The 13,672-nt window shown below is 52.2% G+C and overlaps 5 protein-coding genes across 6 annotated transcripts; 2 read left to right on the forward strand and 3 right to left on the reverse strand.

Annotated features, from left to right (window-relative positions):
* The first annotated feature begins 240 nt into the window (after positions 1-240).
* NCU06368 (hypothetical protein) lies at positions 241-1,412 on the forward strand. The gene has a single exon (XM_957309.2). The coding sequence runs from the start codon at positions 373-375 to the stop codon at positions 1,201-1,203; it is 831 nt and encodes a 276-aa protein (XP_962402.2). The 5' UTR covers positions 241-372; the 3' UTR covers positions 1,204-1,412.
* Positions 1,315-3,182, reverse strand: NCU06367 (Yip1 domain-containing protein). The gene is made up of 3 exons (XM_957308.2): positions 2,789-3,182; positions 2,055-2,664; positions 1,315-1,909 (listed from the first exon to the last, which is right to left on the reverse strand). Exons 1-3 carry the CDS (start codon positions 2,865-2,867, stop codon positions 1,660-1,662), a joined length of 939 nt encoding a protein of 312 aa, XP_962401.1. The 5' UTR covers positions 2,868-3,182; the 3' UTR covers positions 1,315-1,659.
* A 142-nt stretch (positions 3,183-3,324) lies between these two features.
* NCU06366 lies at positions 3,325-6,007 on the reverse strand. 2 transcript variants are annotated; one of them, XM_011395880.1, is made up of 4 exons: positions 5,873-5,970; positions 4,847-5,611; positions 4,549-4,776; positions 3,374-4,474 (listed from the first exon to the last, which is right to left on the reverse strand). In XM_011395880.1, exons 2-4 carry the CDS (start codon positions 5,350-5,352, stop codon positions 3,694-3,696), a joined length of 1,515 nt encoding a protein of 504 aa, XP_011394182.1. In that variant the 5' UTR covers positions 5,353-5,611; positions 5,873-5,970; the 3' UTR covers positions 3,374-3,693. The 2 variants fall into 2 exon arrangements, with proteins under 2 accessions (XP_011394181.1, XP_011394182.1); XM_011395879.1 differs by having other exon boundaries at positions 3,325-4,474; positions 4,847-6,007.
* A 979-nt stretch (positions 6,008-6,986) lies between these two features.
* Positions 6,987-10,969, reverse strand: NCU06365 (DEAD/DEAH box helicase). Its single transcript, XM_957306.2, has 2 exons — positions 9,174-10,969; positions 6,987-9,094 (listed from the first exon to the last, which is right to left on the reverse strand). Exons 1-2 carry the CDS (start codon positions 10,729-10,731, stop codon positions 7,125-7,127), a joined length of 3,528 nt encoding a protein of 1,175 aa, XP_962399.1. The 5' UTR covers positions 10,732-10,969; the 3' UTR covers positions 6,987-7,124.
* An 883-nt stretch (positions 10,970-11,852) lies between these two features.
* NCU06364 (GDSL lipase/acylhydrolase) lies at positions 11,853-13,554 on the forward strand. Its single transcript, XM_957305.3, has 3 exons — positions 11,853-12,308; positions 12,366-13,075; positions 13,182-13,554. Exons 1-3 carry the CDS (start codon positions 12,031-12,033, stop codon positions 13,253-13,255), a joined length of 1,062 nt encoding a protein of 353 aa, XP_962398.3. The 5' UTR covers positions 11,853-12,030; the 3' UTR covers positions 13,256-13,554.
* Positions 13,555-13,672: the final 118 nt, after the last annotated feature.

The raw sequence follows: 13,672 nt of genomic DNA on the forward strand, positions 1-13,672 counted from the left end.
ACCACAGCAGCTCAAACAAGGTTACGTCAAGGTTTCAGGGGCTATAATTAGCGACCTAGTCCACCAAAACCGACCGAAGTCCGGATGGAGGAATGGGTGGGTCCAACATGGCGGGGACCACGACCAGGAACCGAAACAGAGCCGCATCGACGGCAGGCATCAGGCCCCACTAACCACGCCTCAAGCGCGGGCATCAAGGTTCTCCCGTGATTGCCCCATCAATTACTACTACGTACAACTTCACCACTTGACGGTCCACTGAGCCTTTACAAGTACATCAATTCACGAACCCATTAACACAGCTTGTCCATCTCTCCTCCACCGTCATTTACAAAACGTTGACACAGACTCATCTAAGACAAAGCTTTGCGCATGTACCCACAAACAATGGGTTCCTCAGACAGGCGAGCCGTCAAGGTTACAGACAACGATGATGCAGAAGACGTCCCCCTCCACCACCTTCGCCCCTTTGGCACCGGGTTATACAAACAACAGATAAAGTTCGTCCCCGCCTCCGATGGCGATCTAGATTCAACCAGTTCAACAACGACCAAGTCCAACAAGCCAAAACTTGACGTAGCTGGTCTTTACCTGGACATGGTTCTCGCCAACAAGGACAAAAACAAAAACAACGAGAAACAAAATGGAAATCAATCAACAGTGACGGATATTACCACCACCACCACCTTTACCACCACCACCACTACCTCAGACACAATCCAAACCACTACAATGCCAACAGAACAGCCACCAATAGTATTACCACAACAGGAAATCTGCCAGATCTGTAGCCTCCCCTACGCACCTAATCCAGAATCCAAAGCTATCCACGAACAGTCCTTTGCGCACCAATCTCGCCTTCCACATTCCCACCCTCCCTCAGCGCTTGACCGTTCACGGATGGGGCTCAAACATCTTACAAGCCACGGCTGGGACCCAGACTCCCGCCAAGGTCTCGGGTCCGCGGCACAGGGAATCCAGTTCCCCATTAAGGGCAAGAAGAAAGATGATCACTTGGGGCTTGGGGTAGAGGTGCCTAAGAATGGGCAGCTGCCAGTGCTGCCAAAGAAGAAGGAAAAGTTGTTGGACGCGAAAAAGGTTCGGAAGATGGCCGAGGTGGAGAAGAAGAAAGCGGAAAGGATACAGAGGGAGTTGTGGGGGAGAGGACCTGATCTGGAGAGGTATTTGGGGAAGGGGGGCTAAAGGGTAACAAAGTGGTTGAGGGCCTATATGATTTATAGGCCATCTAACTGAGTGTGATATAACCAAGTGGTTAGCTAATTTCGCGATAGTCGGTATCAGCGGCAGATGTAGAGAAAATCTTGACTTTATACAAGGGGATCCGTATGTTGACCCCCAAGGTGAAGAGGGCGAAAGATGTCACAACGAACAACGAATCAAAAGGATCAGCGCACGGTAATACGCACCTTTGCTCACCTAAAGCCAGGGCAATGTCATACCGGGAACCATGTGACGGGAATCAGTTTCCCAACATCAACGTCAACTTGCCTATTTGATCTGTGATACAGCCGAGTGACTCCCTAGATTAATCTTCCTTGGTCACTTTTTTTCCTTAATCGTCCCCTTTGCATATTTGCTACCAGGTGGAACGTGTTGACAGCCCTCTCTTAAATGCGAACAACCTCTGAAACAAACCCATTAACTAATGAAGCACAGACACCCCAGAGCAAAATAGAAGATCAGAAGGGGGAAGACCGCCAACCCAACGCGGTTCTTAACAACGCCGCTTCCACTGAGAATGCTTATGCCTGCCGCAAAGGACCAGCCTACAAGCACCAGGTACACCGGAATCCGGGCGACCCAGTACAGCGAGAGAGCGGAGAGCATGGCAGCCAGGACGAGAGGGAAAAGGGTGTATCCGATGATACAAACGCTTTGGGCGAAAGAGCTGTTTGTTGGAACCAAAACTGTTAGCATGGCCACACTATCATCTCATCAATGCTGTAGCTTGTCGGCTACAACAAGCCACAAGAAAACGAGGGAAAAAAAAAAAAAAAAAAAAAAAAAAAAAAAAAAAAAAAAAAACCACTCACATATTCCCACCCAACAACTTGATCTGCGCCGTCACCACCGCCTCACCAATCCACACCATTGCAAACACACCGCTAAACACAATCTCCCTCTGCTGCTCCCTGCTCCTGAAGCTCAGCAGAGTACTCAGCAACAGACAGAAGATCAACGGGCCCCAAAGATCCCAGTCCCTCAATCCAGGACTCATATTCCCCTGCTGCAGCAGAGACTCGGGGTCCATCACTCTGCTCGCCAAGCCCGTCAACTCCTCCCTGGCGCCCGACAGGCCGGCGTTCCGGATGTTGGCGTAGGCGCCCCGCAGGCCGTCTTCGGACTCGAGCATGGTGCCGCCAAAGAGGTAGCGCGGATACAGCACCTCGCGCATCTTGGACCACACGGCGAGCAGATCACGGCGGAGCGTCTCCCAGACCGTCTCGTCGATGGTGTTGTTGGGCGCACGACGGTCCTCGCCGGGAATGCGGGAGGTCCAGGCTGATTGGGTGTTCCCTCCGGAAGAGGACGAGCCGATGCCGCCGGCGGCGGCGGTGGAGGAGGACGAAGAGCCGATGGTGCCGGTTAAGGGTGCGCGGGAGGAGGAGGGGGCAAGAGGGTCGTCGAAGTCGTTTAGGTCGGCTTTGTTTGGGAAATGTCTGTGTTAGCAATTGTCTCGTTGTTGTCGAGTGGGGTGGAAGGTGTATGTCTACGTGGACGACAGAGATGTAATTGCGAGAAACTCAAGGAAGTCAGTAGAGCTTACCATCGTCAGGATCTATCAGATCATCGTCGTCCAACATTGGTTGCTGATGGTGGTAGTCTTTACCACCCAGTGAGGCCATCTTTGAGTCGTCGTGCGTGAATGCGGCCAGGCGAGTTGTTCGTTTGTGGCAGAAGGTGTAAGCTTCCCTGTTTGGGTGGGCAGGATTATCGGACGCAATCAAGGTTGGCCCCTTTCAGTCGGTCAGTGTTCGGTCGATTGGGATGTCAAGAACCTATTCCCAGCCGGGCGGGATACAGTGCCAGAGGTGTTCGTGATTAATGGTGGTGGTATGCCTGCCTAGGTAGGAGCTGTTGTGTGGAAAGCTCCGTCAGAGAAGCTTCAATGTTCTTGGGGGGGGGGCCGATTGGATTGGACGGGCCACGTCCCCATGTTCAGCACGGCGGACGACCCCTTCCCCCCACGGGTCAAGGCGCTGACGTTTGTCGCTGCTACAGGGCAGTGCTCCAAAGTGGCCCGAGCTCTACTTGTGGTATTACCCCAGGGTTAGGGTTTATGAGTGCGCAAACATCATTCAACCCAAGCCTTCCACCTTCATCAGACTTCCTAACACAATGTCTTGTAAAGTCCTGATATCATTTTTTTTCATTTGCATCCTGTCTCTAAGCTTCCCTGCAAAAGATAGCTGATAATGGATTGTATGCTTTACAACACTTTCACCGTCACTTCGCCGTGTATATTGATACATTCCAGACACTCCTCGCCCCTGTTCCACGGCGTCTAAATGTAGCTGAAACGATAATAACAGAAAGTACCTATCCTCCATCTTCTTTTCAATATCCCTGTTTGGACTTTGTAAGCCACCATGGTTCGAAACATGCATCCTATGGTAAAACTCGTCCACCCTTTTCCTTCCCCGACAATCTAACAGACATGCAGCCATTGGCTTAATGATGACCACCCTCCGACCCACTCGTTGCTGGAGCTGGAGACGTGCCCGCCGTCGGGAATGCCTCATGGAGCTCCTGAGGGTTCGGGTAGTGAGCTGCTGCCACGCCGATGGCCACATACACGATCACACACAACATACCCTCCAGGTAATTAGTCTTCTGGTCCCTCAAGAAGTTTCCGACTGTCAAAATAGCGAGGATCAGCATAGCTAGGTCGAACAGCTCAAAGTTAAACCCCATGGGCTTGTTCATTCCCCAGCCGACAATCACCACGAGAGGGCCATTGAAAAGGGCCGTCTGTAGCGTTGAGCCCAGTACCGTCGATAGGGCGATATTCATCTGGTTGTCGTACGCTTCGTCTACGGCCGTCAAGTGCTCTGCGGCCTTTTCGACAAGTGGAATCATGATCAAACCGAGAAAGGCATCGGAGACGCCGCGTTCCTCAACTAGAAAGTGGATTCTGTCGACGAGCATGATGGCAATGATCGTAACAAGGGCGACGCCCACGGCCAAGGCGATGATGGACTCGATCAGAGTGAGGCGATGACTCTGAAGCTCCTTATGCTTGTCGTCATCACGCTCGGCGTCGGCCTCGAAGATAGCGTCGTAGATACCGTGGTGGGTGCGCATCTGGAAGAAGACGTACACGAGATAGGCGATGATGAGCAAGACAGCGGTGCTACGTGAAATTTCGAGGGTTTTGCGCTCGAGTTCTTTTGTGTCTAAGCGGCCATGAAGGGCGTTATAGAAGGCTGTAGGAACGGCTAGGCCGAATCCACTGTGACAGAAGAAACAGTGAGTACTTGCGCCTGGTAGACACGGAGCTCTGGTGTGATGGACGTGGGAACTTACGCAGTGAGCAACAGCCCGCTACCGGCTTCACTGACAATTTCGCTAAAGTGCGTCTCCTCGCGCTTGAAACCAGCAGCAACGAAACAGAAGCCCAGGCAGAGCAGCATCGTAGCAAGGATTGAACCTAGGATCGCAGCCCTGATAACCTGGGTGTAGTCCACTGCTTGGGTAGGGCTATACCGTTTTATCAGGACTATAAACAGAATAATCTCGACCAGCGACCCGAAGCTGTCGACCGTAGCCAGTTAGCAGCGTTACATAACCATGTCCCAGGCGGAAGCAGGAAGAAAATACTCACGTCGTCTCGGCTAACACACCAAACACATGCGGCACCTTCTTGGCCAAATTCTGTCCCGCAAACCCAACCAAGTTCGCACAAGGCACCATAGCAATATACGCCAATATGAATATAGCCAGATCCTGATGAGGGGCGGCGTATCTGAGGGCGATGGCAGCGGGCACCACGGGCCATAGCACGTTGACCATGCGAGACGCCAGCGAGGACGAGCGGAACACGATGCGAAAAAAATGCCATGGGTGGATGCCGCTTCGGCCACTTTCGCCGCCTGCGCGAACAGGGAACCACGATTTTGGGGCCGGTGGGTGGTGGTGGTGGTGGTGGTGGTGGTGAGAACCATGGCCGCGGCCTTCTGTTCCGATGGGATCAGAGTGGAGAGGAAGCTGTTGAGGACCTCGGCTGGAAGAGGAGCCGCGCGGGACGTTTCCAGAGTTGGGGTTTCTCTCGTCCAAAATACGTTCGGCGGCGCGCTTTTCTCGCGCCGCTGCATGGTAGGGCGATGTCATGGTGTGTTTTGGTTGCTGTGTAAGATATGTTGCGAGTGAAATGGGTGAAGATTTGTAGTTGTAGACAGGTAGGTGGCTTCCCAGTAGCGCTCCTCCTGTACCAGAGATGTTTGTTTGCAGTTGCTCGTCTCGACGAACAGTGACCCCCCAAGATACAGCGTCCTTTATTCAAGACCGACAAAATAATGGATTTCAGCAAGGACGACTTGTAAACAGAGGTGGGGAAGAGAGATGAAAAAAGAGCCCAATCGGCAAGCCACTAGGTGAAGGCGGTCAGCACTGGCTTAGGTAGGTAGGCATCACAGCCCGACCAAAGTTCAGGTGGAGTAGTAAGCTTGTAAGACGAAAAAGTACGACTATGTACGAGGCGAGACAGGCGGGAACTCTTTGATAGGAAGATGGCTGGAGACAACAGGACAGTAGCAAGTTTGTAAGACGAAGAATGAGGAGGAGGAAGAGTATCAAGACGTGATATTTATGAGCATCCACGTCGGTCTCACTCAATGATCGCAGGACTCACAAGAAGCATACATATCTGATAATTGGACCAGATGACGCTCACAACCCCACGGGAAGAAAATAGAGAGAGAGAGAGAGAGAGAGAGCTGAAGTCAACCCACGCTCATGCTCCCCATTTGCGCATGGTCCGTCGCTGTTAGAAAACCGTTTATCATGGGTCTAGGCTCGGGGTTCGATGCAGGAGCCACCCTGCTCTTCTTACACCAGGTGGACCCCTAGAGGCAGCCAAGCGCCAAGAATCCGTTGGTGCAGACACAGCTGGCTTCCCTTTGGCGAGCGAGGCTCGTCGGCGTCGGGTTTCAGGCCAGACTGGGGGGTTTGACTGGGGCTTTTGGGGTGGACGGAGTTCGGACTGGAGGGCTGGGAGACCCAGTTGCAGATGAGGATCCAGACGAGTGCAATCCCATTCGCCCAGCCTTCCATGCGCTAGCTTCAAGTGTGACATCTTCTCTCTTGTTGATGTTCTTCGGCAAATCGGAAGATGGATTTCGAGTGCCGAAAAGCTTACCTCTAGGTGTCGAAGCCAGTGATGTGTAACTGCACACTATATTTGACGGATACGAGGAAGCTAATGAATAGGCAGAAACACCATGGCAGCAGAATCGGCGGCAGTCGTTGTGCACAGATCTCCGCTAAATAAACATCGCGGTGGATCCTCTTTACCAAGTGTACCGACGCTACACTAAATCTAGTGTAGAGCCCTCGGCCCCAGCTTGTTAAGACGAGGTTGATCGCTGCACAGCCCATATCCGTAGCATTCGCTGAGTAAACACCATCCAAACACAAAAGCAACAACAAATGATGGAACCACTCAATGTGCAAAACACGTCAAAGCAGTCATCATGTGCCAAGGCGGGTCCCATATATGTACATATGACTTTGGCAGTGCCATGGCGGGTGGCTTTTTTTGTGCTGCACAAAGGTCGTCAGCCAAGCTTCCTTGAAAACTTGTTCTCTCGTTTTCGTAGTGTACAACGTTTTGGCGTGGGACTGTCCCAGGAAGGCGTCGCCTTACTTCATGGCGATGCCCTCATTCCGGGGACTAACCATCACCTGCATGAGTTTGGAGAAACGTTGTGCTTGGGAAAGGTGGACACAAGCAACAAGGACCCCATGGGGAAGACGAAAACATTTCTGGGGTAAGCCGGGATCTATAGTTACATACTTGAACCGGGAATTCCAAACAAGACGACTTCTTGAAGCATACAGTTTACATTACATACCTACTCAATGTATTCTCATCACATCGTCAATCATGAACCATCTACCTCCTCTTCCCCATCATCCTGCTCATCATTGACCTGAATCTCAATCTCCTCCCCCGCAAGCCCAATAATCTTGACCGTCTTCCTGTTCCGCGGCGGCACCGGTTTCGCCAAAATCACCGTTTCCACGCCCGCCGGACTGATCTCCTCCGGCCCCATTGGCAAGCTCTCCACATCAATCTCCTCATCCAACAAGCTCTTGAGTATCACCTCAGCTCCCGCCTTGCTGATAACCGAATTAGCCTCCTTGCAGAGCTCTGAGCACACGCACTCGATGCAACCCTCGCGGCACTGACATGCCAACACCCGACCGAGCGCCTTCCTCAGTAAGGTGTCGATAAACTCGAACGCCTTGATGTTGATGCCCGACCCGCCTGCGCCCCCCTTTGCGTCGTAGAAGGTCAGGCGAGCCGGCCGTTTCCGCTGCGTCTCCCGCTTGGCAAACTCTTTGAGGTGGTTCTTGCACTCGGTGCGCACGTCGCCCGGCATGCTCATGACGAAGTTGGGCATGAGGCTCATGATGGCGTGCTGGGCGGCGTGGATGGCTCCGCCAACGTGAAGGCGCCGCGACGTAAGGATTGCGAGTGAAGATTTCGGAACGTCGAGCCAGGTGCCCTTACTGTAGCGGATAACGGGCGGGTTGTCAACTTGGATGGCGTCAAGTATTCTATTCTTTTTGTCGACTTTGAAGTAGCCAAAGACAACCTGGGTGATTCTGATGACCCCATGATAGGCGAGGGATTTCGATCCTTTGATGCGCCGGATGGCTTCTGTCTCCACCGGGTCAATGTCCGTGTAATCCCGCTGCTGAGTGGTCCAGTCCACCTTGACCTTCTCGACTCGCGCCATCTTATTGTCGGGGTTGAAGTCCCGTACGAGGTAGGTGTTACCTTGGTGTAGGAATATGGCTCCGTCGTAGATGGTGAAGGTCGCTCGGGATGCCTCCAACTCCTCTAGGACAACGTTCCGGTTGTTCGTGACGTCGACGATGGCGAAATGGTCTTCTTCGATATCGCGTATGGATACAAACTGTGACGGCCTGGGTCGAAACTTATCATGACAATGGTAAAAGCCCCGATCACCCTTGAGCAGCCGCTCTTCGCAAACCGTTGCTAGATCGTCACCAAAGTATTTGGAATCCTTAGCCGGTAGAATTGGCATTTCGTGTGCCGCGCATTGAATGTGGCCCTCCTTGACCAACATGTTATCCATATCTATACTAAGCTCACAGTTCGGTTTTGTGAATAGTTCATCCGGATTCTGCATGTAATACTGGTCGGTTGCGAAACTGTCTCCTAGAAGAATCGACAGAGAGTCTCTATTTCGCCGGCCAGCTCTTCCACTCTGCTGTCTGAGGTTCGCTATTGTGTACGGAAACCCCCAAGTTATGACACAATCTAGATTTCCGATGTCAATGCCAATTTCAAGAGCGGTGGTCGCCACGATGCCCATGAGCTTGCCCTCAAACATTTCAGTTTCTATACGGCGCCTGTCCTGGGCAGTGTAACCGCCTCGGTACCCCATGACTCGAGACATGCACTCGGAGCGGCCTCTGTGCTCCAGTTCTTGTTTGATTGCATTGACCAGTTTTTCGCAGTGTTCGCGTACGCGACAGAATGCGATGACACGAACGCCGCGGAGGATGAGCTCGCAGAACAGGCGGGAACACTCCAACTTGGCATTGCCACGTCCGCTGGACGGATCTCCAGGGTCTTTGTACGGAGTGTTCCAGCAGAGGAACTCCTTGCGACCCGACGGAGAGCCGTTGAAGTCAATGAGTTTGACGTCTTCAACGCCGAAGATGGTAGTGAAATGCTCCTTTGGGTTGGCCACGGTTGCTGAACACGAGATGAAGAGTACATGCGTATTTCCCAACGCTGCGAGGATTCGGCGCAGTCGTCTCATGATGAAGGCAACATGTGAACCCATTAGGCCGTTGTAATAATGCAATTCATCCACTATCAGAGTGAATAAGAGTCAGCAAAGGGTTCCCATTTCCGCAGCCGGCTGAGCAGTTGAACGCTAGGCCTCACTCACCAACAACATATTTCAGGTTTTGCAGAAACGACCTCCACCTTTCCTCCTGGGGTAAGATCGTGATATGCAGCATATCAGGATTCGTGAAGATGATGCGTGCATCATCGCGGATGATGTTTCTGTCATGCATTGGCGTATCGCCGTCAAATGTTTCAACGATCATCTCTTCCAGTCCAGGCATAAGGCTCATGACTTCCTTCAGGCTCCGCTTCTGGTCTTGCGCAAGCGCCTTAGTTGGGAAGATGTACATGGCTCGCGTATTCCGGTCCTGCTCAAGGGCATGTATGACAGGCAATTGATAGATGAGGGACTTTCCCGAGCTGGTGGACGTGGACACTACCACGTGACGGCCGTCGTGTAGAGCGTTAATGGCATCAGCTTGATGTGCATAAAACTGGGTAATTCCCTTGGTGTTGTAAAGCGCATTAACCAGATCTTGGCTGAGTAGAAAATTCAGATAACCGTAAACAGGTTCCTGAGCTTCGTTCACGCGATGGCCATCGGGGACTATCTGACCCGTGTACCAGGGACTATCCTTCAGCTCCTGTACTATCTCCGGAATACCTTTCCTCTCCTTCGGGATGCTTGCGGGCAAAGTGCTGGGTTTTGTCTGGGGGGTTGACGCTCTGGGTGTTGAGGGCCTGGGAACGAAGGGTTCGGACTCGCTTCTGAGTGCCATTTCCGGATCTAGACTTTCTGCAGCACAGCGGTTCAAGAAAATGTTGACTGCATTGGCGAACTTGGTGTTCCTCTTTTCTATTAGTGCCGTCATTTGCTTCTGACTATACACAGGCATTTTGACATGCTCATGTCGAAGCCTGCGAGTCGGCTTAGTCGGGACTCCTGTTTTCTTGTCCTGGACTTGCCGCTTGAGATCTTCATCAATGAACTCAAAGTAGAGGACTTCCCGACCAGATTTCGACTCTTGCTCATCTTCACCGGTATGGTCCGGGCCAGCATCACCTAGTCCTTCCAAGCCGGTCATACCGCCAACAGACGCGTCGGGTACAAAGGACTGAGATGACTTCCCAGCATACCTTCCTGTCTTGAAGGCCTCATCCTTTTCGGCACCCCTCGCATCCAGCTGTAGCATTAGCTCATCGACATAGGCAAACTGAATGCTCTCCGGACGCAAGGCTACAATAGCAGCTACATCCTCAATCGTTAATGAACGCTTTGTGTGTGACTCAACCGTGGACCGTATCGTCTCAAACGTAGTCGCCAGATGCTTTCGGGTAGAGCAAAAGGTGTAGACGAGGTTCAAAGCCCTGTGCGTCTTCTCGAGTTCCTTGAACCACGCCGGCCATTCGATATCGCTTTCGGCAATGGTAGGCTCGGAAACAAGCTTGGGGGGACGACCTCGCCGCTTCTTTGGCCCCGTTGTTGCTGGGCCACAACTACCGGAACTCTCCTGGGAGTCGCAGCTAGGATTTCCGGCGAAAGCGGCATCGTGCCTCGGCTCCGTCGACGCTTCGGGTTCGGTGGACAGGCGTTTGCGCTTGAGCCCTTTCAGTGGATCAGTAGTAGTAGCATTGGCGCTATGGTGGCTGGAAGCCATGGTGTTCGTGGTTGAGTGGCAAGGGGGGCTTTAATCAATGCGTTCCACCTCTGTCAGTCAAAACCGTTCGATGGCATCAAGCTGGACGCGCCGATTGTCACCGGGATTCGTGTTCCTGTGGAAAAGGCAGCGAAGACGAAACCAGAACAGTCATGTCCACGAGGGAGTCGCGTTGTGGCAACTGTAACTGCCGTGTGCTTGCCAACTGCCGTGCGCTTGCCAACTGCCGTGCGCTTGCCAACTGCCGTTTGCTTGTCATTGAAGATCACCGCATTCCACTTTGTTTCCTCTGATGACAGCACGTGCCTTGTTCGCTATCAAACGGTTCAACGCTTTTAGGGTTAGGGTTGGTGATTATCGAAATTCGTCATGCCTTCCAAGAGATGCCCATCGCGAGAAGCATGCCTCTTTCACCCACTTTTTATCATCCTCACAACATCCAATCGCAATCAAACCCTGATACCCATGACACCTCATTGGCCAATTCAGGGGCAAACTACGTGTATGATTTTTTCGGACTGAAAACCAGAAACGGAAACCGTGAGCCGGCAGCGAGCGGGCAAGCCGCAACCAACTTCCGTCGATTGCAACATTGGCGGGGATGGGGGCTGGGAGAAAGTTCCTGCCTCGGCTTCGAGAACCTTTCTCTTCTCGGACCTTCCCCGCCACTGGTCATCTGTATGTACTCTGGTGAACAGCAACTTTGGTGAACGCAGATTTGATATACGCAGTCGCACAGCTCCGGGGGCACAACTTTTACCATCATCATATGCAATGTTCGCGGTACCTTCGTTGCTGTGCTTGCCTATATATCGAATAGCTTAGCGACTAGCCTACTTGAAAATATCATGCTGCACAATCAACCAAGGGAAAGGAAGGGGCGCTCTCTTGCAAAAGAAGGGCATCGACTGGAACCGACCCGGATTCTCGCCTCGAAACGAAAGGCCCAGTGGAAATGGTCCGTTCTGTGCCTCCCACCCATGTTTTCTCTTGGTCTGCTACCACCTTAAATCCCTGATCTTGCGGCTGTAGATGGAGACGGCAAATAGCCTCCTGCAGGCTACCCGTTACTGGACTAACCTGTTCTTCGGGTGAATTAATTGTGCGCATCATGTTGTTACACGATACATACACGCCATCACAAGCCTGCTGGGCCGTGAACGTATATAACACCTCGGTGTCTCGCCGTTACTTGGGGTTCGACCATGTTGATGAGTGACAAGTGAAAGTCCAGCTTCAGCTCTTCCATATCAAACTCGCCAAGAGCTCCCAGGTCCTCTCCAGCCTCTTCTCTTCACCATGTTGTTCTCCATGCTCACGGCCGGCGCCTTTTTGGCTGCCTCTGCCTCTGCTTCTGTTACTGCTAAGCCCGTCAAGAAGCCCTTTGACTTTCTTGTGACCTTTGGCGACAGCTATACGGACAACGGCCGTTTGAATTACTACATCGGCAATGGAGGCAACCCTCCTCCGGCCGGTCAGCTTCACGGCGAGATCAACGTAACTGCCAGCGGTGGTTTGACGTGGAACCAGTATGCCAGTCGTCAAGTTGGGGCCAAGCTGCTTGATTATGCTGTCAGGTATTATATTCCCCGCCCGTCAGGAAATAAAGTTCTGTTATAATTAACTTTGAGAAGCGGTGCGACCTGCTCCAACAAGATCATCTCGCGGTACTTCAGCGCTATCAACAGGGACTTCCCAGCTGTCTTGGATGACGAGATCCCTTCTTTCGTCGCCGATACTGCATACAAGTCCATTTTCCCCGACAGGACCGCCGACAACACCGTCTACGCCCTTTGGATCGGAACCAACGATCTCGGTGGCGATGCCTTCCTGACCGAGAACCAGCACCCCGGCAAGACTCTGACTGACTTTTCCGAGTGCATCTGGACGGTTTTTGACACCATCTACAAGTCTGGCGGACGTAAGTTTGTGCTGCTAAACGTCGCACCTCTACACCTGGCGCCTCTATACGCCACCATTGAAAACGGCGGATTCTCTGGCCCAAGCCAGTTTTGGGCCGGCAAGTCCCAGTACAACGTCACGGAGAGGAGTGAGAAGATCAAGGAGTACAGCACTACCCTCAATACCGTCTTCAGCTATGGCGCTGCGGTCAACACCAAGCTCAAGTCGCGCTGGCCCAAGGCGACCTTTGATCTCTTTGACGTCCACAGCCTCTTGACTGACATCCACGAGGATCCTGCTGCGTATCTGGATGCTCCTCACAATAGCACCGGATACTTCCACCACTGCCCACCTTCCGGCAGCAACTGCGTTGACCAGACGAGCCTTGGCCCGTTGACCGGTTTCATGTGGTATGACGAGCTGCACCCTTCCACCAAGACCGGTATGTTTTGTCCTTACTCTTGACTTTATCTTTCTAGCTTGCCATCACCCTGTTGCTGTGATATGGGAGTTGAAGCATGTGAGTATCGCTGACCAGGACATGCCAGATTCTGTCATTGCAAAGCACTTCCTCGATGTTGTTGCTGGGCAGTCCAAGTATGGCACTCGCTACCAGGGTTAAGCCGTACAAGTCGAAGACCGTGGGGATGAGGGTAGAGATAGGAAAATGAAGAAAAGTTACAAACAATCAGATAATTGCTGTTGAACTTCTCCTTGTTGGTTGTGCAAGGTTGAATGTGCTTTACAATCGCTGTCCGCGTCTTATGATGATGAAAACACATTACATACGGCGGAACGGGCTTTGTCTGCACGTCTGTGCATACAGTCCGATGCTGGTTTGTTAGCTCGGTACACTACCTTTAGGCACATCTACTATACTCTGTCCACAAGACGAAATTAATTAATGGCTGTGTACAAATTACAAAGGCGTTGACAAGAATTGGTGGCATATTTAATATCAGAAATCGCCTTTCCGAGGTAAGATCACGCATTAGTAGGTAACTAATGACAACGTATAGGAAGGTTGACGCAAGGTCTC

Source organism: Neurospora crassa, linkage group IV (assembly GCF_000182925.2).
Source record: "Neurospora crassa OR74A linkage group IV, whole genome shotgun sequence".
Classification (NCBI taxonomy): domain Eukaryota; kingdom Fungi; phylum Ascomycota; class Sordariomycetes; order Sordariales; family Sordariaceae; genus Neurospora; species Neurospora crassa.